The following is a 23,576-nucleotide window of genomic DNA, read 5'->3' on the forward strand; positions in this document are numbered from 1 at the left end:
ATTTTTGTTAAAAAAAAAAAAAAAAAAAAAAAAAAAAAAAATCGCAATAAGCGTTTATTGATTGGTTTGCGCAAAAGTTATAGCGCCTACAAAATAGGGGATAGATTTAGGATTTATTTTTTATTTTTAATTTTTTACTAATAATGGACGCGATCTGCGATTTTTTTGTCAGGCCTGCGATATTGCGGCGGACATATTGGACACAATTTTGGGACCATTCATATTTATACAGCGATCAGTGCTATAAAAATGCACCAATTACTGTATAAATGTGACTGGTAGGGAAGGGGTTAACACTAGGGGGTGGGGAAGGGGTTAAATGTATTCCCTGGGTGTGTTCTAACTGTGTGGGGGGAGGGGGGTGACTGGGGGGAGGTGACCGATGCTGTGTCCCTATGTACAAGGGACACAGATCGGTCTCCTCTCCTCTGACAGCACGTGGAGCTCTGTGTTACCGTCGATAGCGTGTACCCGGCGGACATCGCGGCCGCCAGGTACACGCATCGGCTTCCCAGCGATGCGCTGGGACAGTGTTTACCCGCTGCGCGCCCCCCAGCGGCGCGCACGGGTAATGTAAACAATAGGACGTCTAAAGACGTCCACTCGGCACTTCAGGTCCGCGCTACAGACGTCTTTTGACGATAGCGCGGATCTGTAGTGGTTAATGTAAGATGTAATTTCCAACAGCAGAACACCCCCCCCCCCCTGCTTCTCAACTTTAATCTTCAATGTGACATGTCACTGTCGGTAGTGCCAAAACCCCCCCGCGCGCTTCTCAACTTTAATGTGACATGTAATTTTGCTTAGGGCCATACGGAGGTCAGGATCGGCACTGCGTGTCCCTGGAGTATACCTATGTTATCTTCTATCCCCATCTAATTTATGTAACAAAGAAGTAGTAATTTGGGCTATTTCGTATTGTTTTCAAACAAATTATACACTGGAATCCACCTTTACTACCTAGTGGTCCAGGACCAACTCTTCACAGCAAAGTATATAGCCAATAATCTTGGACTTGTCTACAAAGGCTGCGGAGGATGCAATTGCTCTGAATGCGGCTTTGAAATTGCGCAACTTCACTTAAAATTGCACAATTACAAAGCTGCATGTCAGTGCTACTTCAGGTGCGACTTGGCTGACATTTTTTGAGACTTTATGCACAGATGTCTATGCAAGTCGCACTTGAAATCGCCAAAAGTAGTGCAGGAGCTACTTTTTTACATCGGTGCGGCACAGCAAAGTCCATCTATTTTCTGCTCTGTTGCTTGATCTTGAAGTAGCTGTATAAGGATTTAAAGCGGGAGTTCACCCAATGATGTTTATTTTTTCTCTTTTCCCCTTAGATGGATGCTCGTTTTGTCTAGGGGAATCGGCTAGTTGTTTTAAAATATGAGCTGTACTTACCGTTTTCGAGATGCATCTTCTCCGCCGCTTCCGGGTATGGGTCTTCGGGAGCGGGCGTTCCTTCTTGATTGACAGTCTTCCGAGAGGCTTCCGACGGTCGCATCCATCGCGTCACTAGTAGCCGAAAGAAGCCGAACGTCGGTGTGGCTCTATACTGCGCCTGCGCACCGACGTTCGGCTTCTTTTGGAAAATCGTGACGCGATGGATGCGACCGTCGGAAGCCTCTCGGAAGACTGTCAATCAAAATAGGAACGCCCAGTCCCGCAGCCCATCCCCGGAAGCGGCGGAGAAGATGCATCTCGTAAACCGTAAGTACAGCTCATATTTTAAAACAACTAGCCGATTCCCCTAGACAAAACGAGCAGGAATCTAGGGGGAAAAAGTTTTATGTACGGGTGAACCCCCGCTTTAAGATAGAACATTTGACCCGATTTCTACTAAAAATGTCATACCTCGAGGTATAAACCTGTGCTTCTTAAGCCTCGTACACACGATCGGATTTTCCGACAGAAATTGTGTGATGGCAGGCTGTTGTCTGAAAATCCAAACGTTTGTATGCTCCATCGGACAATTGTTGTCGGAATTTCCGCCAACAAATGTGGGATAGCATGCTTTAAAATTTTCCGACAACAAATGTGTGTGTCGTAATATCGTAATATCAGAACGTGTGTACAGAAGTCTGTCGGAAAAAAATCCAAAGTACAAACACGTATGCTCAGAAGCAATGCTAACCATAACACAACATTAGCAGAAGTTTCCCAAAGGGTGGCACTAAAGAGCTGAAAAAACACATTGGGCCAGATTCAGAAAGAATCGCCTATCTTTAGGCAGGCGTAGCGTATCTCAGATACACTACGCCGCCGTAACTTAGAGCGGCAGGTCCCGTATTCAGAAAGAACTTGCGCTCTAAGTAACGGCGGCGTAGTGTAAATGGGCCGGCGTAAGCCTGCCTTATTCAAACTAGGCTGGTAGTGGGCGTGTTGTATGTAAATGAATCGTGACCCCACGTAAATGACGCGCTTAACGAACGACGTATTCTCAGTATCACGTCAAATTTTCTCCGTAAATTACGCCCGCTCAATGCTTAGTCGATGTGAACGTAACCTAGGCCCAGCCCCATTCATGGACGACTTACGCAAACGACGTAAAACGTGTAAAATTCAATGCTGTTTCAACGTCCATACTTAACATTGGCTGCGCCTCATATAGCAGGGGTAACTTTACGCCGATCAGACGCCGGGCGCAACTATGTTCGTGAATCGGCGTCTCTTACTTATTTGCATATTTTTTTATGGGAACGCCGAATGCGTCCAGCGTAACTATGCGCCGGCGTACGCAAGTTATGTCGGGTGGCTGAAGCCATGTTTTCAGGCGTATCTAGCTTTGTGAATCGGCGTAAAGATGCAACGGCGCACATTTGAAACTACGGCGGCGTATCTGGAGATACGCCGCATAGTTTTGTGTTTGTTGGCCAATTCTTTGTCTTTTGTATGCAATACAAGTTCCTGGCCAACGCCCTTCTGCCAAAATTCCGAGGCTTTGTCCATGGAAAATCCAATCGTGTGTCCGAGGCTTTAGCTACATCTCCAACATCTATAGCACAATACAATTCCTCTAGATCAATATAGTGGGTTTAATCAGTACTTGAATTTGATAAAGGCATGAAGAGTATTAAAACCAAGAGAAACAAATCTAATCATATACACTGCTCAAAAAAAAAAGGAACACTTTGAAAACATATCAGCTCTCAACGGGCAAAAATCTCATGCTGGATATCTATACTGATAGGGACTGGGTAATGTGTTAGGAATGAAAGGATGGCACATCAGTTGATGGAAATTAAAATTATCCACCTACAGAGGGCTGTATTCAAAGACACCCCAAAAATCTAAGTGAAAATAGTATGCAGCAAGCTATTCCATTTTGCTGAAATTCCATGGCAACAACTCATACTGGCCCCCAAGTGCTTGTATGCATGCCTGACAACATCAGGGCATGCTCCTAAGGAGACGACGGGTGGTGTCCTGGGGTATTTTCTCCACGATCTGGACCAGAGTATCAATGAGCTTCTGAACAGACTGAGGCGCAATCTGGCGGCACCAGATGGACCGAAACATAATGTCCCAGAGGTGTTCTTTTGGATTTTGGATAGGTGAGCGTGGGGGCCATTGAATGGTGTCAATTTCTTCATCCTCCAGGAACTGGCTGCATTGTTGTGCACCAGGAGGAACCCAGGACCCACTGCACCAGCGTAGGGTCCGACAATGGGTCCAAGGATTTCATCCCGATACCTAATGGCAGTCAGGGTGCCATTGTGTAGCCTGTAGAGGTCTGTGTGTCCCTCCATGGATATGCCTCCCCAGACCATCACTGACCCACCATCAAACTGGTCATGCTGAACGATGTTACAGGCAGCATAAAGTTCTCCGTGGCTTCTCCAGACCCTTTCACGTCTGTCACATATGCTCAGGGTGAACCTGCTCTCATCTCAAAGCATGGGGCACCAGTGGCGGACCTGCCAATTCTGGTGTTCAATGGAAAATGCCAATCAAGCTCCACAGTGTCCAGCAGTGAGCACAGAGCACACTAGAGGATGTTGGGACCTCAGGCCACCCCCATGAAGTCTGTTTCTGATTGTTTGTTCAGAGACATTCACACCAGTGACCTGCTGGAGGTCATTTTGTAGGGCTCTGGTAGTGCTCATCCTGTTCCTCCTTGCACAAAGGAGCAGATATCCGTCCTGCTGATGGGTTAAGGACCTTTTACGGCTCTGTCCAGCTCTCCTAAAGCAACTACCTGTCTCCTGGAATCTCCTCCATGCTCTTGAGCTGGGAGACATGGCAAACCTTCTGGCATTGACACGTATTGAGGAGTTGGAAGTTGGACTGCCTGTGCAACCTTTATAGGGTACAAGTATCGCCTTGTGCTACCAGTAGTGACACTGACCCTAGCCAAATGCAAAACTAGTGAAAAACAGTCAGAAAAGATGAGTAGGGAAATAACATGTCAGACACCTCCACCTGAAAAAACATTCCTGTTTTGGAGGTTGTCTCATTGTTGCCCATCTAGTGCACCTGTTGTTAATTTCAATTAACAGCAAAGCAGCTGAAACTGATTAACAACCCCCTCTGTATACACCCCTCCCCCTCCGCTACTTAACTGACCAGATCAATATCACAGGAGTTCTGATTCAAAAGTGTTCATTTAATTTTTTTTGAGCAGTGTATATAATAAGATGCACCAAAATGCAAATACAAATGTGTCTTTTGGCTCTGATCATTCAGCATGTTGAAGTATTTTAAATGCATTTTATCATACATAGAGAGTGAAATGATACCAGTTGTACAATTCTTTCATTTGGCAGTTTGCCCACAGTACTCTAAGATTATAAAATAAATAATGAAAATAGTTTATTAGCAACGAATCTGAACCTTCATGCTAGAGCTACAAGGACAATTTTAGTAGTTCAGTTGCACTACTAAGATGATTAAATAATCATTTAGGAGTGAATTTATAAAGTAGCAAAAGTGAGATTCGGCAAACATTCACTTCTTTATAAATGCCCCTAAGGGCTCTTTCACATGGGCGGCCCGTTCAGGTCCGCCTGCCAGTTTTTTAGTTGGACCTGAACGGGCGCTCCGTGCTCCTCTTTGGAGCCACGGATGTTAGCGGTGACATGCCCGCTGACATCCGACCCGCCAAAGTGAGACGGAGAAAAAACCTACTTTTGCATCCGTGGCATGGCGGATCGGATCGGGTGAACACGGACAGACGGTCCGTGTTCATCCGATCCCCCCATAAGGGAGAGTGGAGAAAAGACAGGGCGGTCCCTGCACAGTGTGCGGGGACCGCCCTGTCATCCGCCGGCTTAGCGGGCATCAACGGAGAGATCCCCGCTGAGCAAGCGGAGGTTCACGGGGCGGATCATTACTGATCCGCCCTGTGTGAAAGGGGCCTAATAGTAGTGATAGAGTGCTAAACAAATTAACCCCTTCTCTTCCAGCGTTGGCATTCCCTTAACTGGGCTATTATGCCCAGGGGAAGGGGGTATAAAGGTCTGACAAATCACATGACCACTGTGAGCCACTCCAGTCATCTTCCAATCATTACTAGAGACGGGAAGTCTTTCACAGCTCGGACATTGAGCTAGGAGCACACTCTCCGCATAGAAACCTCTGCGCACAAGTAGTTGCACCTCTTTCTCAAACACAGACTCTCCCCTGATGCCCATTCTTGGGAATCCGCAATTTCTCCCAGGCCTGAGACAGTCAATTCTCTACCCTGTGACAGAATAATTGTTTTAGGGCATCACACTTTCTACGGTCAGAAGGCTGGTCTTCAATCTCGGCATTAATGGAACCCTCATGTCCCTTCCGTCTGCCATTTTGGAATGCTCAACAGCTTCACAACTTCCTTCACTCTCTAAAGACCCCAGAAAGATTTGGTCAACAACTCTCCACATTTGAAGAGTACTACTCAGACAATGGGAGTTTGATGCAGGTACTCTCGAAAATGTATGGTCTACTGATGGCCCCCAGCCCCCCCCCCCCCCCAGAACAACTGCACCTACAGTACCTTGGATAGAGAAATGGGAGAAAGATGAACCGTAAATTTATGATAAATCAAAGACAAAATATGATTAGGTTCTCATTGAAGTCATCCATCTGCACCAAAATCCAAGAAACCAATTACAAAATACTGACAATATGGTACCACACCTCGCAGATGCTACATAAATGTTATCCCAAAGTGCCCGATTGTTGCTGGAGACGCCAGGAGGAAGGAGGTACGATGCTACACATTTTTTTTGTCCGGTCAGGAGAAATCAATTCTACGACATTTGATCAATCAACGCCGCAAAGGCATGTATCCCCCTTAAGTGGAAAGACGCATCACCCACAACAGTCGGCTGCTGGCTCCATAAAGTGGAAGAGATCAGTAAAATGGAAGATCTCACACTTTCGGCACAAAATAAACATGATAAATTGTGGAGATTATGGAATATATTTACCCTCACTGAAGAAGATCTAAACATACTCAGATCATGATCGTTGAGCATTTGTATCCTGTCTAGCCACCCAAAGACTGGGCACCCCCCCCCCCCCTCACTCTTTCTTTTTCACTAGCCGCTATAAAGGTGGTTATCATTTACTCTTCTCTCTTAATGGGAGATTTTGAAAATGGAAAATGAAATGGGCAGTCCCAGAAACAGTTTCTATGGAGTTGTCATTTGGTTGCCACACTACGGTAATTATATCCATACAGATTGTATACTGGGTATGATATGCATGATCTAACTTAACATCAGGTTTTTTTTTATATTTTTTTTATTCCTGGTCTATTATTTCGGTGTATCTGTTGTGTTGCTAACTACAAGTTGTTAATGTGATAACCTGTAATCGCCTTTTGAGATTTAAATATAAAATATTTGAAAAAAAAAAGAAAAATAAATCTCTGCTACCCATGGAGGCATATGTGCGCCATGCGGGCGTTATAGTCCACCCCGTTTACTGCTGCACATGAGTGTTAAGTGGGCAACAACAGGTTAAACAAATAGCTATCAATGTTAGCTACACAAACAGCACGCAGTATCAATCGCACATAATGGGAACAATAGAACTATATATTACTTACGTAATTTAAAAACACAAGACGTAGCTATTTGCTCCGCCCTATTCTTAAAGCGGGGGGTTCACCCAAAAAAAAAAAAATTTATTTTACACACATTAGATCCAGCATAGTAAGGGCATTTACATTCGGCGTATTTTTTATTTTTTTGCTCTGTACATACCTTTATAATCTGTTTTTCTCCAGGGCTTCCGGGTTCCGATGACTGCAGGACTGGGCGTTCCTATCCTTTCGTTGGATGATTGACGGCTTGTGAAACAGGTGACCTGTCGCACAACGCGCGTCACCAGATGTCGGGAAATAGCCGAGCTGCAAGTCGGGACTATACGGCGCCTGCGCAGTCAGCTCTACACGGCGGGCACAGGCGCCGTATAGTGTTGACTCTTAGCTCGGGTATTTCCGGAAATCTGGTGACACGCGTTGTGCGACAGGTCACCTGTTTCACAAGCCGTTAATCATCCAACGAAAGGATGGGAACGTCCAGTCCCGCAAGCATCGGAAGCCTGAGGCAGGGATAGGAACGCCCAGTCCCGGAGTCATCAGAACGCAGAAGTCCTGGACCAAATCAGAATATAAAAGGTAAGTACGGAGAAAAAAAAAAAAAAAAAAACTTGCCAAAAGTATATGCCCTTACTATGCTGCCTCTAGTGTTAAAAAATCGTTTTTAGGGTGAACCTCCACTTTAAGGCTCTGTTCACACTAGTACAACGTGACATCTGACTTTGGACACAAAGTCGCATGACAAGTTGCAGCCCACTGATTTTAATGGCACCCGTCGCAGCGACTTTGAAAAGGTTCCTGCACTACTTTGATCCGACTTTCTTGCAGCTTGAGTGCCAGAGAGTATAAGGCTGGGTTCACACTAGAACACGCAGCAGCTGACAGCACGAGTTCGGTGCGTCCCTGTTCACTGCTTCAGGTCTGATTTCAGCCTGAATTTTGGAAACAATGTCATACCAGCCCAACAGAAAAACTTTCTTGTTCATGAAAGGGAAAACCATGTATTTTAAAGCACATTTGAAGAGTGTATTATATATAGATAAGACAGATATGAAATCACATAGGGCTATATATATATATATATATATATATATATATATATATATATATATATATATATATATATATATATATATATATACACAGTGAGGAAAATAAGTATTTGAACACCCTGCTATTTTGCAAGTTCTCCCACTTGGAAATCATGGAGGGGTCTGAAATTGTCATCGTAGGTGCATGTCCACTGTGAGAGACATAATCCAAAAAAAAAAAATCCAGAAATCACAATTTATGATTTTTTAACTATTTATTTGTATGATACAGCTGCAAATAAGTATTTGAACACCTGTCTATCAGCTAGAATTCTGACCCTCAAAGACCTGTTAGTCTGCCTTTAAAATGTCCACCTCCACTCCATTTATTATCCTAAATTAGATGCACCTGTTTGAGGTCATTAGCTGCATAAAGACACCTGTCCACCCCATACAATCAGTAAGAATCCAACTACTAACATGGCCAAGACCAAAGAGCTGTCCAAAGACACTAGAGACAAAATTGTACACCTCCACAAGGCTGGAAAGGGCTACGGGGAAATTGCCAAGCAGCTTGGTGAAAAAAGGTCCACTGTTGGAGCAATCATTAGAAAATGGAAGAAGCTAAACATGACTGTCAATCTCCCTCGGACTGGGGCTCCATGCAAAATCTCACCTCGTGGGGTCTCAATGATCCTAAGAAAGGTGAGAAATCAGCCCAGGACTACACGGGAGGAGCTGGTCAATGACCTGAAAAGAGCTGGGACCACCGTTTCCAAGGTTACTGTTGGTAATACACTAGGACGTCATGGTTTGAAATCATGCATGGCACGGAAGGTTCCCCTGCTTAAACCAGCACATGTCAAGGCCCGTCTTAAGTTTGCCAATGACCATTTGGATGACCCAGAGGAGTCATGGGAGAAAGTCATGTGGTCAGATGAGACCAAAATAGAACTTTTTGGTCATAATTCCACTAACCGTGTTTGGAGGAAGAAGAATGATGAGTACCATCCCAAGAACACCATCCCTACTGTGAAGCATGGGGGTGGTAGCATCATGCTTTGGGGGTGTTTTTCTGCACATGGGACAGGGCGACTGCACTGTATTAAGGAGAGGATGACCGGGGCCATGTATTGCGAGATTTTGGGCAACAACCTCCTTCCCTGAGTTAGAGCTTTGAAGATGGGTCGAGGCTGGGTCTTCCAACATGACAGTGACCCAAAGCACACAGCCAGGATAACCAAGGAGTGGCTCTGTAAGAAGCATATCAAGGTTCTGGCGTGGCCTAGCCAGTCTCCAGACCTAAACCCAATAGAGAATCTTTGGAGGGAGCTCAAACTCTGTGTTTCTCAGCGACAGCCCAGAAACCTGACTGATCTAGAGAAGATCTGTGTGGAGGAGTGGGCCAAAATCCCTCCTCCAGTGTGTGCAAACCTGGTGAAAAACTACAAGAAACGTTTGACCTCTGTAATTGCAAACAAAGGCTACTGTACCAAATATTAACATTGTTTTTCTCAGGTGTTCAAATACTTATTTGCAGCTGTATCATACAAATAAATAGTTAAAAAATCATACATTGTGATTTCTGGATTTTTTTTTTTTGATTAGGTCTCTCACAGTGGACATGCACCTACGATAACAATTTCAGACCCCTCCATGATTTCCAAGTGGGAGAACTTGCAAAATAGCAGGGTGTTCAAATACTTATTTTCCTCACTATATATATATATATAAAACTCAACGTGTGTGTGTGTGTGTATATATATGTATGTATGTATGTATGTTCCAGCATCACGTCCAAACGGCTAAAGATATTAACATGAAACTTGGCACACATGTTACTTATATGTCAGCAACAAACATAGGATAGGTGGTTTAACCCTTACCCACCCCCATTTGCCATGGTCGGGGTTTTCCTTTAAAGTCCCATTCAACTCTATGGGAAATACATGTTACTTCATAACTTCCAAACGGCTGTACATATTTCGATAACACTTGGTCACATGTTACTTATATGTCCACTTAAACTATAGGATAGTTAATTTATCCCTTAAAGCGGTGGTTCACCCTCAGTGACATGATTTTACCATCGAGACAGGCATTGTAGCGCGAGCTACAGTATGCCTGTCCCGATTTTTTTAACCCCGGACTCACAGTGTAATCGTACATTATAGATTTCGGCTCCCGCGGGGAATGGGCGTGCCTATGGAGAGGGAGGATGATTGACGGCCGGCCCTGGCACGTCACTCTCCCCGAAGACAGCCGGAGTAGGTCTCGGCTCTTCACAGCGCCTGCGCACAGGCTATGCGCAGGCGCCGTGAAGAGCCAAGCCTATTTCGGCTATTTCCGGAGAAGCGTGACGCGCCAGAGCCGGCCGTCAATCATCCTCCGTCTCCATAGGCACGCCCATTCCCCGAGGGGAGTCGGTATCTTCGATGTACAAGTAAACGGTGAGTACGGGGGAAAAAAAATCGGGACAGGCATACTGTAGCTCGCGCTACAATGCCTGATTTTATGGTAGAACAAAACTTTTTTTTTTTGGGGTTTATAGGGTGAACCCCCGCTTTAACTACCCCCATTTGTGAGGGTCGGGGTTTTTGTTTAAAGTCCCATGCAAATCAATGGGAAATGTATGTTCCCACATAACTTCTGTACACCTGGAGATATTTCAATAATACCTGGTACACATATTACTTATATGCCAAATAAAAATATATGACAGTTAAATTAACCCTTACCTACACCCTTATATAAAAGATGGGTATATTTATATTACTATGATTTTCCTCCCCAAAAGGTTAAGATAGGAAGACCGGATATATATATATATATATATATATATATATATATATATATATATATATATATATATATATATATGCAAAATCCAGTTAAAAGTGGTCAATCATCAAGGGGGACACCGGGAACTTGAAACGTGGGGGGACGGGAACGACTCTGTTGACCAGAGACTACCTTCTGCAAAAAGAATACACCAAGGTAAAGGGGGGGTGGGGTTTCTGATATAAGGGGGAAACCTTTATATCAGTGCCCCCTTACATTATCTTATTCACTCCCCCCTTACATCAGTGACCCCCCCCCCCTCAGACTGGCCTGGCAATGCTGTCACTGACCTCCTCTCAAGTGCACCATGCAGGGATCAGTCAGTCAGCTCCAGCTCGGTGGCTCTGGTTTTATTCTTTAGGGCTCTTTCACACGGAGCGGACCGTTTCTGGGTCCGCTCCGTGTGTCTCCGTCGGCTCAGCGGGGATCCCCGCTGAGCTGTCGGCGGATAGGGCGGTCCCCGCACACAGTGCAGAGACCGCCCTGTCTCAGCTCCGCTCTGCCCTATGGGGAACCGGATGCAGACGGACCGTCTGTCCGTCTGCATCCGTTCCGTTCCGCCGGACGGAAGAAAAATAGGGTTTTCTTCCGTCCGAAAACCGGATCCCGACGGACGCGGACGTTAGCAGATGCTCCATCCGCTAACGGACGCGATCCCATAGGGATGTATTACAAGTCCGTTAACGGACTTGTAATAACGGACAGGCGGAGCGGACGTCTGAAAGGGGCCTAAGTCTTCTCTCCACAGTCCACATAAGTCTGACTTCTCCCATGACCCCCATCCCGGCGGTGCTCCCACTCTTGACTCCTCTCCAGACTCCCTTAGAGACTGCAGACATGATACAGGAGATGGTCAGAGGTTGCGGACATGATACAAGAGATGGTTAGAGACTGAGGACATCATACAAAAGACAGGCAGAGACTGCAGACATCATACAGGAGATCAATGCAGCCTCACCAGTGCCCATCAAATGCATCCTTACCGTGCCCGTAAATGCAGCCTCACTGTAACGCTGCTCCGGCGCTGTGACTGGCCGAAGCGATGATGTCACTCCAGCACATGGGTGCTGGAGCTGCTAGTGACGGCACGATCGCGTTTACTAACGGCACGCTTAGTGCGCCTGCGCAGTTGTCTATGGCACGCATGCCCCGTAGACATCAGTGCCCCTTTTTTGGAAAATATCTCCTTAACCGTGTAGGTTAAGGAGATATTTCTTGGACCTACAGGTAAGCCTTAATCTAGGCTTACCTGGAGGTTAAAGTGGTCTGCAAGGCTGGATTCACACCTATGCAGTTTTAGTGCATTTTGCAGACTTGCAATACAGTCCATTCTATATGGTTTCCTATGGAACACAATCTGTAGTGCAAATCTGCAAAATGCAAAAAAGCACCAAAAATGCCTAGGTGTGAATCCAGCCTTATGCCGCATACTCACGACCATTTTTAACCACTTCCATACTGGGCACTTACGCCCCTTCCTGCCCAAGCCAATTTTCAGCTTTCAGCACTGTCGCACTTTGAATGACAATTGCGCGGTCGTGCTACACTGTACCCAAACAATTTTTTTATCATTTTGTTCCCACAAATAGAGATTTCTTTTGGTGGTATTTGATCACCTCTGCGGTTTTTATTTTTTGCGCTATAAACAAAAGAAGAGTGACAATTTAAAAAAAAAACACTATTTTTTACTTTTTTATTTAATAAATATCACAATTTAAAAAAAAAAAAAACGTTTTTTTTCCTCAGTTTAGGCCGATATGTATTCTTCTACATATTTTTGGTAAAAAAAAATCGCAATGATCATATATTGATTGGTTTGCGCACAAGTTATAGCGTTTACAAAATAGCTGATAGATTTATGGCATTTTTATTTTATTAATTTTTTTACTAGTATTGGCGGCGATTTGCGATTTTTTTACTGTCACCGTGTCATTGCGGCGAACACATCGGACACTTTTGACACGTTTTTGGCGCCATTCACATTTATACAGCGATTAATGCGATAAATATGCACTAATTACTGTATAAATGTGACTGGCATTCAAGGGGTTAACACTAGGGGGTGAGGGAGGGGTTAATATGTATCCCTAAATTGTGTTCTAACTGTGGGGAAAGGGGGGTGACTGGGGGAGGTGACCGATGCTGTGTCCCTATGTACAAGGGGCACAGATCGGTCTCCTCTCTCCCCTGACAGGACGTGGAGCTCTGTGTTTACACACAGAGCTCCACGTCTTGTCCCTGTAGCCGCCGATTCCGAGTGCCTGGCGGACATCGCGACCGCCAGGCACGCGCATCGGCATCTCGGGGACGCGCCGGGCGCGCGGCCGCCGGCGCGCTCGCGCGCCCCCCAGTGGCCGCAAGAATACAGGACGCCAAATGACGTCCTGTTGAATTTTCAGAGTAACCGTGGAGCCGTCATTTGACGATGGCCCGGTACTCTAGTGGTTAATGGTCTAAAAAAAATAATTTTTTTTCAACCCGATTATTGTTAAGCCTGCCTTGCCTACACATGATCGTGAAAAAAAAAATGCTCTAGCAAAGTGCGGTGACGTACAATACGTACGACGGAACTATAAAGCGAAGTTCCATTCGGATTGCGCCACCCTTTCGGCTGCTTTTGACGATTTCGTGTTCGTAAAAGTTTGGTGAGAGACAATTTGCGCTTTTCAGTCTGTTACAGCGTGATGAAGAATGTGCTATCTCCATTACGAACGCTAGTTTTATCAGAACAAGCACTCTTGTCTCATAACTTGCTTCTGAGCTATTTTCACGTTGTTAAAGCCTACACACGACCATTTTTTACGACGTTAAAAACGACGCGAAAAAAGAGCATGTTCTAAATTTTTAATGCCCATTTTCAACATCGCGAAAAATGCTCTGGAGCCCACACACGATCGTTTTTAATGACATAAAAAATGTATTTTTCACATCGCGAAAAAACGGTCGTGTGTACGCGGCATAAGGGTTTACAACCACTTTAAAGTGGTTCCAAAAGCAGAATTTTTTTTTTTATCTTAATGCATTCTCTGGCCCCCCTAAGGCCTGATTCACACCTATGCATTTTTAGTGCTTTTTGCAGATTTGCACAACAGTCCATTCAACATGGTTTCCTATGGAACAAGTTCTGTAGTGCAAATCTTCAAAATACAAAAAGCACTAAGGCCTAGATTCAGGTACGGCCGATCTACGTTGCGTGGGCGTAGTGTACCGTATTTACGCTACGCCGCAACTTAGAGAGGCAAGTGCTGTATTCACAAAGCACTTGCCTCCTAAGTTACGGCGGCGTAGCGTAAATGGGCCGGCGTAAGCGCGCGTAATTCAAAGTAGGCTGTAGGGGGCGTGTTGTATTTAAATGAGGCTTGACCCCATGTAGATGCATGGCCGAACGAACGGCGCATGCGCGCCCATGCTCAGTATCACGTCGTATTTACGCCCAAAGATACGTCGGCTCAATGCCTGTGACGTGAACGTAATTTACGCACAGCCCTATTCGCGTACAACTTACGCAAACGACGTAAAAATATAGGCTCTTTCCCGACATCCATACCTTGCATGGGATGCGCCACCTAGGGAGCAACTTTAGGTTTACGCCGGCGTATCTCTAACGTAAACAGCGTAACTAATTGCGACGGGCGCACGTACGTTCGTGAATCGGCGTATCTAGTCATTTACATATTCTACGCCGAACTCAACGGAAGCGCCACCTAGCGGCCAGCATAAATATTGCACCCTAAGATACAACGGCGTAGGAGACTTACGCCGCTCGTATCTTAGCCTAATTTTAGGACGGCGTAGATTCAGAGTTACGTTGGCGTATCTACTGATACGCCGGCATAAAGCTACCTGAATCTGGCTATAACAATGCATAGGTGTGAAACAGGCCAAATACTTACCTTAGTTCATCTCGATCCAGCATTGTTGCACAAGAGCATCGGCTGTCTGGGACTCTCCCTCCTGATTGGTTGAGACACAGCAGGGGTCACCATTGGCTCATGCTGCTGTCAATCAAAGTCAGTGAGCCAATGAGAGGAGAGAGGGCATTGGCCGAGCCGTAGCTCTGTGTCTGAATGGACACACAGAGCAGCAGCTCCATGCGGGTGCTCTCATAGCAAGCTGCTTACTGTGGGGGCACTCAGCAGGAGAGAGGGGCCAGTAGCACAGACAAGGAACCCGAGAAGAAGAGGATCGGGGCTGCTGGATCTGGGCTGCTCTGTGCAAAACCACTGCACAGAGCAGGCAAGTATAACATGTTTGTTATTTTTGAAACAAGAAGAAAATCAAGACTTTAATATCACTGTACACCGGTGCGAAGAATGCATTAAATGCACAGGTGTTCCGTGCATCCATGTGCCGGCAGTCGCATTCATGCCAATTAGGACACAACAGCTGCACAGACACAGGCGCTGCTCCCAATTTGACATCCATGAGGGTGCGTGCCCCTGAACTGACATTGTCTGCGTTTAAGAACATGCCCACACCTGCACCCACATGGATGTCAAAGTGGGAGCAGCGGATTTGTCTGTGCAGCCGCTGCGTCCCAATTACCACAAATGGAACTGCTTACACACAGATGCTTAAGTACGCTCGTGGAAATGAGGCCTTTCCACCTTTGTAAAAATGTAATCAGTTTCAATGTGTTTGATGTTCTCTGACAAATGATTTGCAAATGCTTTTCTTCAGTGCTCAGTATGCCGTTATTATGCATAACAGTCATCCGTTTTATCAGTGGCATGTGATATACTACAGTTATTAGATAACGGCTCTTACTGAAACAAGTAATGCCTGTCAATAAGAGCCGGTTCACACAGGGGCAACTCGTGAGGCGATTTAGTCGCCTGACAAGTCGCGCTCCGCTCTGTACTATGAAACCGTTCTTATAGGAGCGACTCAAGTCGCTCAGACTTAGAAAAAGGTTCCTGTACTACTTTGGGACGACTTCAGGGCGACTTGCATTGACTTCAATACAGAAGTCATTTTGCAAGTCGCCTCTGAAGTCGTGGGCAGATCGCCTTGCCGAGTCGCTCGGCAAGTCGTGCTGCCCCAGTGTGAACCGGCTCTAAAGGTGAATTATTGTGTATTTGTTCAATTGTACAGTCTGGTGGAGGAGTCAATTACACTATTTAAATCGTCTTTTACCAACAAGGAATCGGCTAAAAGCAGCCCAAAGGCGAATAGAACTTCCCCTTCAGAATGCCGTCGTACGTGGTGTACGTCACCGTGCTTTGTTCATCATTTTTCGAAAAAGGATGGTGTGTGGGCAACATTGTTTTTAATGATGAAGTTGGAAAAACGTAGTTTTTTGGACATGCTGAAAAACAAAGTATTTTTTTCATGCCGAAAAACGACCGTGTGTACGCGGCATTAGTCCCCATTCACATCTAGGCGTTTTGTCGCCTGTAGTGCGACGCCGCTGCCGCCAGAGGGATGAAAAGACATTGCCCTCTATGGAGATGGTTCACATCTCCACGCCGAACGCCTGCCGCCTGCCGCCTGAAAAAAGGTCCCGGACCTTTTTTTCAGGCGGCTTTCGGGAACCATCTCCATAGAGGGGCACATCTAGGGGCACATCTAGGCGGACAATCGCTGCGTTTTGTCGCTGCAAATCGCGGTACAAAACGCCGCTATTTGCCGCCGCAATTCGTAGGACAAAACACTGCAAATTTGTCTGCCTAGATGTGAATGGAGCCTTAGACTTGACAAGCTGTGAGGCGGGGGGCAGAGAGTCGCTGATTGCTGCCATTACTAGTAAAAAAAAAAAAAAAAAGATGTCCCCGGATTTCATTTTAAAAATCTGGTCACTTTAGTGTAGTATGCTGTGTGTGGCCTCAGCTACATACACTTTATACAGCCCATCCAGCGGCCTCACATGTTAGCGAGGGACATAGTTCGAACATATATTAAAAAAAATGAGTTCAGGTTTAAGACCCCTTTCACACTGGGGCGTTTTTCAAGCACTTTAGCGTTAAAAAAAAAACGCCTGAAAAGCACCTGAAAGAAGCTGCATCTGAAATCCCAATGTGAAAGCCTGAGTGTTTTCACACTAAATCGCCTGAAAAACGCTCCAGTGTGAAAGAGGTCTTAGCGTTAAAAAAAGCGCCTGTAAAGCGCCTGAAAGAAGCCTCATATACATTCCCAATGTGAAAGCCCGAGTGCTTTCACACTGAGGCGCTGCGCTGGCAGGGCGTCAAAAAAAGTCCTGCAAGCAGCTTCTTTGCAGCGCTTTAGAAACGTTGAATACACCGCTCCTAAAGCGCCCCTTCCCATTGAGGCTCTTTTTTTTTTTTTTTTTTTTTTTTAACGCCAAAGCGCCTGAAAAACTCCCCAGTGTGAAAGGGGTTTTAGCAGACCTTTACCAGCGTTTTTCGGGTGCTGGCAGTGTGAAAGAGCTCTGAAAGCACTCGGGCTTTCACATTGGGATTGCAGATGCTTTTTTCAATGCCAAAGCGCCTGAAAAACGCTCCAGTGTGAAAGGGGTCTAATGCATGTTTTTGCTAAATTTAATTGCATAGTCAGAACTAAAGATTTTGCTAAATGTGGCTAAAAATATTCAAAGAAAATTATTTCCATTAAAAAAAAAAATGTAAATATTGTAGCCAAGAGGAGAAGGGGGTAGAAGGTGTTCATTAAGTGTTTGTTTTTTTAAAAGCCCATGGCGTGTGAAACACACCCAAAAACTCCACCCGGTGCCAAAAAAAGTGCACACACATAAAGAGTGAAACACAAAACGTGCAACGGGTGTTACACTTGTCCTCCACAAGGCAGGACCTTACCCTGACCCCCCCTGGGCATTAGGCTCCAGACGGGATCTGAGGTACTTCACATGGTCCATCTGGCCGAAACCAGACAGACCCTGTTCTCTGGAAGGTCTGCCGAAACAAACCCACCCAAGTACTAGGTGGGGCTCCCCCGAAGGGAGACCCCATGGGAGCAGGTGAACTAAGCCAGAAGGCCATGTCCACCCACTCCCAAGACGTTCAGGGCAGGCCCGAGGACCTACACCCTGCTAATCACTCGTGACAAACGTGTAACCAACCAACAAAAAAAAATACAAAAAAGTGACAAACACTGGGGTAAACAATAAGAAAGTGGGGGAGAAGGAAGATGGGGGAGAGTGAAAGTGACCATCGTGCAATACAATGGCCGGCCCTTCGGCCAGGAATCAAACATTCCTCTGGTCCCAGCCAAAAGACTCGGCCCTAGAGGCAGGTGCTAAAAAAGTGTGATGGTCAAGTGACCATGGTGCCAAAACGCAAAAGTGCTGAGAGATACACTAGTACAGATATGGCACCCCTGAGCTGCCACTCCAGGGGCACATTCACTATAGTTTTTTTCGGTTCTTATCCGACCCACCGACCAGGTCAGTGCGGCACTCCTCTCCTACCCGATCGAGAGCCCTTCTGGGTTTTCTCAGGGAGAGCCACCGACTATCAAGCAGCCTCCACCGGTACTAACCCTTCCAGGCCCCCCATCAATCCAGCAGATTTGCATGGCTCACCCAGACCCCCTCAGGCCGGGCTCACCAGCTCCTCCACCGGACGCGGGTAGGAGCATCGCCAACACCAACACCAGAAGGCCAGACAAACTCCCGGCCCTCCGTCCTTGACCCAGTGGTTCTCCATCCCCATCAGAAGGCTTTCACCTCCACACCAGCAGGTTTTGCATATGCCTCTGCCATCCCTTTTCACCTCGTTGTGTACTAGGGACGGTTAGCACAGCGCCACCTCCTGGCAACTGATAAGAACAGATACTACACTTGATCTTAGCCAAAAGGCCGAGAAGCGAGGTGTTCATTTAGGTTGCTTACAGTAAACTAAGGGTTAATGGTGGATTCAATAAGAACAAATTGTACCCTCCCACCCAATAGTCTTCAACTGAAAAACTGAAGGAGTCAGTGAGAAATTGTCATCCTAACTGACTGCATCCAATTAAACCATATAACTATGTACTGGTATTCAACTCTCCACATGGAGTAAGAACTTGACTGTAGCTGCTGAGCAGCAATTGCCTGGATCGTTTTTTAGAGCTATCACAAAACCTGCTTCAGGTGTGCGCCCAGCTGTTCAGGAGGCTGGAACAAGGGGTGGGCAGGAGGGACGGGTATTCTGGGCACGTGGGGATGTGTTAGAAGGGGTGACCTGAAGGGTAGATTAGATTATTTGTAATGAAGGGGGATTTGAGGGGGAGGATTTGTGGTCGGAGGCAAAACATTTGGGGGGGGGGGGAGATTAGTGCTAGAAGGGGATTTGAGGTGGGGAGTAGTTGTGCTGGGAGTGGGGGATTTGGGAGGGGGATAGGATTTATACTCACAGGGGAAATTTGAGTGGTAGAGGATTTGTGTTAAGGGGGGATTTGGGGAGGGAGAGGATTTGAGTTGGTATTTGTACAGGAAGAAGGACAAATTTTGTTTGGCGAGAATGTTGACTTGCAATGGGAATATATGGGGTAAAAGTGAAGATCAGAGCTCCAAAAAAAAATTGGGGGGGATTTTTGCTGACACATAATGCTTATACATTTTGGGGGGGTCGTTTGGTGTCTCTGCCCTGGGCACTAGATGCCCTTGTCCCAGCACTCTTGCTGTTGGAAGCACACAAAGCGAGTCCAGCAACAATCACCACATGATAATAACCTGATGGGCAGACAGCCACTATTACCCGTCATTAAAGTGCACCAGGCTCAGTGGCCACAGTTAGTCGCTAACAGGCGGCTGAAACAGCTGCAGCAATCAGCAGATACCGGCCATTGTCATTCACAATAGCATTGATCACCTGTGCAAAAGTAGCCTAAATCCCCATGCACACGGGCCCAACATTGGGTGGTATCGGCCAGTTCAGCAGAAACTAGCCGCCATTCGGCACCGTGTGTCTGGCTTCTGTCCAAGGGGCATGACCGATAAATGGCTGAGAGTGCCGACTAAGGATGAGCTCCGGCGTGTTCGCACAGTCCATGTGCAGAGCCCGCCAGGAAGTCGGCACCGCGCTGCGCTAATCACAGGCAGGGAGACATTTCCTGATCTCTGCAGCTGAGCATCGAGAAATGTCTCCCTGCCTGTGATTAGCGCAGCACCGTGCCGACTTCCTGGCGGGCTCTGCGCATGGACTATGCGAACACGCCAGAGCTCATCCTTAGTGCTGACCAGTGTATTCGGGCAGAGAGGCCGTTCCCCGTGCCTTAACAAAATAGCTTAGCAGGTGAGATTTCTTGATCTCTTCGTTTTTTTGGGTTCAGCCCGCTGGGTTGAACATAAAACACTGCTAGTGTGCAAGGATGATCTCAGGCGTGTTCACAGCTCCACGTGCCCGCCAGGAAGCTTTCACTCCACAGCGCTAATCACAGGCAGCAAGACATTTCCCGATCCTTGGCTGCACAGATCGGGAAATGTCCCACTACCTTTGATTAGCACTGCAGAGTTTCTGCCTCCTGGCGGGCACGTGGAGTTGGGAACACACCTGAGCTCATCCTTACTAGTGTGTACCAGGCTTTAGACCTCCAGGTATTGTGCCAACATCTTCCCATGTGACGTCACCAGCATAGATGACCTCCGGCATAGACATTTCCTGATCTCTGCAGCCGTGCATCGGGACTAAGGATGAGCTCCGGCGTGTTCGCACACTCCATGTGCAGAGCCCGCCAGGAAGTCGGCACCGCGCTGCGCTAATCACAGGCAGGGAGACATTATCCCGATGCTCGGCTGCAGAGATCGGGAAATGTCTCCCTGCCTGTGATTAGCGCAGCGCGATGCCGACTTCCTGGCGGGCTCTGCACATGGACTGTGCGAACACGCCGGGGCTCATCCTTAATCGGGATAATGTCTCACTGCCTGTGCCGACTTCCTGGCGGGCTCTGCACATGGACTGTGCAAACACGCCGGGGGTCATCCTTAATCGGGACAATGTCTCACTGCCTGTGCCGACTTCCTGGCGGGCCCTGCACGTGGGCATTGCAAACACGCCGGAGCACATCTCTAGTGAGCAGAAGCGCTCCCGTACTCCACCCTCAATGGCGTGGTGCAGAGATTTACCCGTGCATGCGCAGTGCAACATTTCTGGCGCATGCGCAGTGAGACAGAGGTTTCCTGGAACCTCCTGGGATGCTGTTGGTATCTCAGGTTTCAAGCTGGAGAGGTGACATCATCTTCGCCTAGGCAAGACAGTAGAAAGTACGGGTCAAAATTCTACAGAAAAGGCACCTACCCCTCTTCCCAAATTTTGTATAGGAGGGGGGTAGGCCAAGGATAAATGCCCGCTTTAAGGACTCACTGCTTGTTTTTAGCACAGGCCTCTCTGGCACGGCTATAGTTAATGAGTCAATAAACACATTTTCTCCCAGTCCATTCTATCCTTTCCAGAGCGGGACAAAAGAACGTGCTTACACCTTTCACCGCACAGGAATGCCATCAATACACATTTTCCCAAGTGTCAAGAACACAGCGATCAGGACCTTGGCATCACACAAGCGCCAGCGTGAAAATGCTTCATGTTGGTGTTTATCTCCAAAGGCTGGAACACATAATATAAAAGCCACCCTGCTACCAACAACAGAGAGAGAGATGGGGGCTCCTGCAGGGATGCTGCATGTAGGCATCACTGACACCAAACAATAAAGAGGAGTACAGTCCATCCAATAGGAGAAGTGCCAATCACAGTGACAGCTGCATTGTATCATCACTGCAACTCTCATCCCATGACACCCTGAACAAAGGGTTAAGTCTAGGGAGGACCCTTAACCCTTTCTTACCCATTCACAAATGAGGCTTTCATCAGAAAATGACACAACATCCTACAAAAGGTGGGGTGAGATCACACACAGGACAGGCATAGGTACTTTGGAAGCACTGATCCCAGAAGCTTGCACTTCATTTCTGCCCAGGGAAGTAACTACTTGCTTCATTTATTTTTTCCTTGCCCATGACAGCTGTCATAGGGACACCCAGCACCGACTGTATCATCAGATCTGTATTGCTTTATGTGTGTGTGCCTTCCCCAATAAGGGGAGATCTCCCCCCCCCCCAAACAAAGCCTCATGCCAATCGAGCGATCCATGACAGATCAGCCACTCACCCATTTATGTCGGATCCGGATGTCAATGAAGGCAGGGTTAAAGTTCCACGGTTGGGTGTAGGAGATGACTTGGAATCGGGGTCCCCCCCTAAAGGTGAGGGATCCCCCCCTCTATCCTATTGATGATCCCTATGTGATGGAGCGCAGGTGACAGGCAGGCATCCTCTCCTGTGCGATGATCAGCCTCGGGGAGCCATACACCTTGGTACAGATCTGGCTTATTGTCAGCGCTGGACGTGCACGAGCATTTGCTGCTATTGCTGCTGATGTGTTTAAGAAAGTGAGTGTGATGATGATCGCTGCATTTCCCCTTCCTCTCCTCTCCTCCGCCTCCCCCTTGCAGCTGCTCATGCAGTGTTTGTGATGCTCAGTGTGACTGCTGGGCTCTCTCTTCTCTCTGCCAGGCTTGCCTGTGCTTCATACACTCTGTGCCTGCTGTCTGCCAAACCTCGCGAGACCCGCCTCCCCTCCCCTCCTAGTCAGCATGCCAAGCCTGAGCCTGGATGTCCCCTCTAATAACACACTCCTCTGATTGGCTCCACTGGAAGAACAAGCTTTTCCTCATACTTTTCCTTCACATGTAACTATCAGTTTTTATTTTTATTCATTCTTTGCTGGAAAATTACTTGGAGCCCCCAAACATTATATATATATTTTTTTTTTAAAGCCTTAGGGCCAGATTCTGAAAGGACTTACGACGGCGCAGCGCCATGTACGCCGTCGTAAGTCCTAATCCGAGCCGTCGTATCTATGCGCCTGATTATTAGAATCAATTACGCATAGATATCCATTAGATCCGACAAGTCTCTTACGCCGTGGGATCGTAACTGCATTTTTCCGCTGACCGCAAGGGGCGTGTAAGCTGATTTACGCGTCAAAATATGTAAATCAGCTAGATACGTGAATTACACACAGTAGATTTACATAAAACACGCCCCCCTGATCCAAATTTGAATTAGGCGGGCTTACGCCGGCCGATTTACACTACGCCGCCGCAACTTACGGAGCAAGTGCTTTGAGAATTCAGCACTTGCCCTTCTAAGTTGCGGAGGCGTAACGTAAATCAGATACGTTACGCCCGCACAAAATTGCGCGGATGTACGAGAATCTGGCCCTTATGCCGCGTACAGACGGTCGTTTTTTGTGATAGAAAAAAACAACGTTTTATGTGATGAAAAAAAACGATGTTTTTCAAACTTCATTTTCAAAAACGATGTAGCATACATACCATCGTTTTTTCCAAAAGCTCTAGCAAAGCGCGGTTACGTTCAGCATGTACGACGGCACTCTGTTCCATTCAAACTCACGTCCTAACTTGCTTCTGAGCATGCGCGGGTTTAAAAACGTTGTTTTGCCCACACACGGTCAAAAAACACGTTTTGAAAAACGACATAAAAAATTCAAGCATGTTCGAATTTTTTTTTGTCGTTTTTTTGAAGACATAAAACATCGTTTTGTCCACACACTATCATTTTAAATGACGTTTTTTAAAACGTCGTTTTTTTTCATCACAAAAAACTACCGTGTGTACGGGGCATTAGAGAATAAATTGGTGCATTTTGCAATTTTTTTATGTCACGCGCTTTGGTTTTTCAAATGCAATTTTTGGGGGAA

General features: G+C 46.6%; 1 protein-coding gene and 1 pseudogene across 1 annotated transcript in view; both read right to left on the reverse strand.

Moving 5' to 3' along the window:
• The window catches only part of SH3KBP1 (SH3 domain containing kinase binding protein 1), a 513,710-nt gene extending 491,316 nt beyond the window's left edge, over nt 1-22,394 (reverse strand). Inside the window, 1 exon segment of the mRNA XM_040338226.1 lies at nt 21,963-22,394. Coding sequence (XP_040194160.1) covers nt 21,963-21,966 — 4 coding nt within the window. The 5' untranslated portion in view covers nt 21,967-22,394.
• Nucleotides 18,512-18,688, reverse strand: LOC120929928 (annotated as a pseudogene).
• Nucleotides 22,395-23,576: the final 1,182 nt, after the last annotated feature.

The sequence above is a fragment of the Rana temporaria genome, chromosome 2, assembly GCF_905171775.1.
Source record: "Rana temporaria chromosome 2, aRanTem1.1, whole genome shotgun sequence".
NCBI lineage: Eukaryota > Metazoa > Chordata > Amphibia > Anura > Ranidae > Rana > Rana temporaria.